Source organism: Anoplophora glabripennis, unplaced genomic scaffold, assembly GCF_000390285.2.
Source record: "Anoplophora glabripennis isolate ALB-LARVAE unplaced genomic scaffold, Agla_2.0 scaffold1180, whole genome shotgun sequence".
In the NCBI taxonomy this organism is placed as follows: Eukaryota; Metazoa; Arthropoda; class Insecta; order Coleoptera; family Cerambycidae; genus Anoplophora; species Anoplophora glabripennis.
In genome coordinates this window covers 400-4,842 of record NW_019417262.1, presented here as the reverse complement: position 1 = coordinate 4,842, position 4,443 = coordinate 400, and the positions used below count along the sequence as shown (strand labels likewise).

General features: G+C 34.4%; 1 protein-coding gene across 1 annotated transcript; it reads left to right on the top strand.

Moving 5' to 3' along the window:
• The first annotated feature begins 2,601 nt into the window (after positions 1-2,601).
• LOC108914802 lies at positions 2,602-4,152 on the top strand. Its single transcript, XM_018720694.1, has one exon. The coding sequence runs from the start codon at positions 2,602-2,604 to the stop codon at positions 4,150-4,152; it is 1,551 nt and encodes a 516-aa protein (XP_018576210.1).
• Positions 4,153-4,443: the final 291 nt, after the last annotated feature.

The window sequence follows — 4,443 nt, the reverse complement described above, 5'->3', positions numbered from 1 at the left end:
AATTGTTACAGTTGTAGGATATTATTTTTGCAAAAATAAAAAAGTATTACTGATGTAGTAAATATTTAAAAATAAACATATATACTTTAATGAAAATGTAAATTAAATATTCATGAAATAGTGTCTTTAGGGCTATATACCCCGTTTTTAATATTTAAAAATGTTTGAAAATTATTATCTACTAACGGTGAATCACCAAAATATTCGTATTTTACAATAGTTTTTTATTCAAACCATCAGAGGGCGCCACTACTTTTACACTAATTTTAACATGCAGGTTTTATATAGACCATATAAAAGGAGCCTATTAGATCCTACTGCTTAGTACTACCGTAGAAGTCATAGAGTGAAGCTCGTCAATCCCCCGCGTTGTGGTGAGTTATTCAACTAAGTTCTACAATGGAAAACTTTGTTATTGTAAAAGATGTCACTAAAAATGTTCGAAGATTTAATCTTAAAGGTTGAACCGTTGATTTTAAAATTCGTAAAGCCCCTGAGAACGTAGACCCTGTCAGTTGGATTAAACAGGCACTTAGGGGTATTATTGAAAGGGGTATGAGGGGTACAGAACCTACCGACCAGATAGGGTTCACTTTCTGTAGCAAAAGTTTCGACACTGGGGACGGCTGGATAAGTTTTAGACCAGCATCAGAAGTAAAAATTGAGGATATATGGAATATGATTTCGAGTGTTTACCAATCCAACTCTTCCGGTTTTGATACAGATACATTTTGTCTAAGTGTAACATCAGTGAAAATGCCTAGAGGTAGAGGTCGAAAAGATAAATACAACACCTTTAACGAGGAATGTGCCAAACGTCGAGGTCTCGTATGTGTAGATAACAACGACCATCTCTGCCTACCTCGTGCACTTGTTGTTGCTCAGGCATATATCAATAAAAACCCTCTCTATCAAAAAATACGAAAGGACACAAATAAAATTCAGACAATTAGAGCAATTGAACTACTAGAAACCTCTGGGGTCCAAATACCTCTAGAGGGGGCCGGTATCAACGAATTAAACCAGTTGCAACAGCACCTCCAAGATTATGAAATAACTGTGTATAAGTATGGTAGTAAAGGTCGAGATGTTATTTTTACCGGCAATAGTGGGGGTAAAAGACTAAATCTTTTATTTCATGAAGGCCATTTTAATGTTATTACATCACTTACTGCAGCCTTTTCCTGTGGTTATTATTGTGAAAAGTGTTATACACCTTATAATAACAAAACAGGCCATAGGTGTGAAGCAACATGTTCCGCATGTCAGAAGTCACCACCCTGTTTTCAGCAACCTTCTATTAGATGTGGTGATTGTAAAAGATCATTTCGTGGGCAGGTATGTTTTGATAACCATAAAAAAGAAGGGTATCGTGGACAGAACTCATTATGTCATGAAATTTATAGATGCGATGAATGTTTTAAAACAGTAAAATTTGGTAGACACCACATATGTGGTGAAGTATTTTGTAAAATATGTAAAGAACATGTACCTACCCCACACCATTGCTACATGCCTATAGATACCAAAAAACCCACTATAAAAGACCATCTTTTAATTTTTTACGACTTAGAGAGCATGCAAGAAAAATTGATGGAGGATAATAATTCACTCCTGCATGAACCTAATTTGTGTGTATTTAAACAATGTTGTGAATTTTGTATAAACACCCTGCTTGAAACCTGTCAAAGATGTGGGCCCAGATTACAAATATTGAAGACTGATCCTGTCTCCCGTTTTGTGGAATTTGTATTGAATCAGAGAAAACTGTTCAAAAAGGTGTTTGTAATAGGACATGCCGCCGGTATTTACGATACCCAATTTATACTCAACTACATATTATCAAGTACCAATTTGCAACCTGAATTGATAACTAGAGGTACAAAACTTCTATCGTTACAAGTGGGTAATGTTAAATTTATAGATTCGCTTAGCTATTTCCCTATGCCTCTAGCTAAACTACCAAAATGTTTTGGGTTAGAAGGTGTAAAGAAAGGCTATTTCCCACATTTATTTAATACAACAGAAAACCAATGTTATGTAGGACCTCTTCCGCCACATGAATACTATGACCCTGACAATATGAAAGAGGATGAAAGAAAAATATTCATTAAGTGGTATAATGATTTATCCTCTCAAAAATATGTATTCGACTTTCAAAAAGAAATTGTTGAATATTGTATATCAGACGTAGATATTTTGACCCGAGCGTGTTTGAAATTTAGAGACTTAATGATAAAAGAAGGAAACGTTGATCCTTTTACAGAAGCTATAACTCTACCAGGAGCCTGTAATAAAATTTTCCGGCGAAATTTTTTAAAACCTAATACCATAGGAATAATACCAAAGAAAGGGTACAGATGGCGTGATAACCAAAGTAAAATTGCGATTCAGTGGCTTCTCTGGGAAGAGCATGAACGTCAAATAAACATATTACATGCAGCCAAGCAAGAGGAGGTGGTAGTTGCAGGTATTAAAGTTGACGGGTTTTGCCCTGAAACTAAACAAATTTTTGAATTTCATGGTTGTTATTATCATGGCTGCCCTAAATGTATAAAGTACAATCGTAACAGTTTTACTTATGACGACCCCTCATCAACTATGGAGTCGCGATACGAAGCAACGGTTGCTAAAACTGCTAGACTTCGTGAAAACGGCTATGAAGTAATTGAGATGTGGGAGTGTGAGTTTAAAAACACGCTAACACCCGAAATAGAATCATATGCCGAGAATCACCGTCTTCTTTCTCTATTACCCTTAAACCCTAGAGACGCATTTTATGGTGGTAGAACAGGTGCCACAAAATTGTATTATAAAGTTAAGGAAGATGAGAAAATAAAATATGTTGATGTTTGTTCGTTGTACCCCTGGGTTAATAAGTATGGCAAATACCCTGTAGGGCATCCTGAAGTCATTTTAGGTGATGATTGTAATCGTCTGGACTTAAATAAAACTGACGGAATAATAAAATGTAAAATTCTTCCTCCTCAAGAACTTTACCACCCCGTATTACCTTTGAAATCAAATAACAAATTAATGTTTCCTCTTTGTCGTACCTGTTGTCAACATATGAGCGATGAATGTGAACATACGGAAGACGAAAGAGCTTTAACGGGTACCTGGGTAATTGATGAAGTGCTAAAAAGTTTAGAAAAAGGATATAAAATTGTTGAGATTTACGAAATTTGGAAATATAAAATTGAACAATATAACCCAAACACTAAAAGCGGTGGTCTGTTTGCTGATTACATTTCTACTTTTCTTAAATTAAAACAACAGGCTTCAGGACTACCTACTGATTGTAATTCCGATGAGAAAAAAGAAAAATATATTAAAGATTATTTTGAAAGAGAAGGGGTTAGGTTAGAACCTAAGGAAATAGAGTTTAACCCAGGCCTTCGCCAAGTAGGTAAATCAGTAATCACATCATTTTGGGGTAAACTAGGGCAGCGTGAAAACCAGATGAAAACATCTATTGTAAAGGACCCATCAGAATTTTTCGACTTGCTATCAGGTTCATTTGTAGAAGTACATAATATATATCCTATAAATGAAAATGTGCTTATAGTAAACTGGATGTATAAAGAGGAAGCTTACGATCCTTTGCCTACTGTTAACGTTGCACTAGCAGCATATACCACTGCTCAAGCACGGCTAAAACTTTACAGCTATTTGGAAATGCTCGAGGATAGAGTGTTGTACTATGATACAGATAGTATCATTTATATAAGTAAACCGAATACGCTCGATATACCTTTAGGATCTTTTCTCGGTGAAATGACCGATGAGTTAGAAGAATATGGACAGGGTAGTTTCATCACACAATTTGTTTCCGGAGGTCCTAAATTATATGCTTATCGCGTATATTTACCTGAAAAAAACGAATACCATGATACAATTAAAGCAAAAGGTATAACAATAAACCACAAAACATCCAAGACTGTCAACTTCGAGAAGCTTAGAGATATGGTTCTAGATGATGCCCCTCCAGAATATATATCTACAAAAAATATTTTAAGAACTCAGTGTCATGAAGTCATTACGAAAGAAATTACTAAGGTTTTTCGTACTAATTTTAGAAAACGAAGACGTGTCGGGGACTATGATTCTGTACCCTTCGGTTATAAAAGATCAAAACTCGAAACAAGTTAAATTTCTTGAATATAACATTAATAAATAGATTACAAAATTAGCTTATGCCGTAGCTATAGTTATATTATTATTAGTTGCTCATAAGAATTATTTTCTAATTAAAAAAGTACTTTTCAGGTGTCGGTAAATGGGAAAACAAAAATAAAGCACTAACGATTGGGATATAGATTAATGTAAAATAAAGAGCAATTAAATTAGATTAGTATCGTATTTTGAAATAACAAATGGTAATAAAGTGTAAGCTTTATATCAAAAAAAAGCTAGTATGATTCTTATGTATAGATACATAAA

What these genes read in the sequence shown, in the direction of transcription:
- LOC108914802 (XM_018720694.1), top strand. Translation starts at nt 2,602, where the DNA reads ATGGAGTCGCGATACGAAGCAACGGTTGCTAAAACTGCTAGACTTCGT.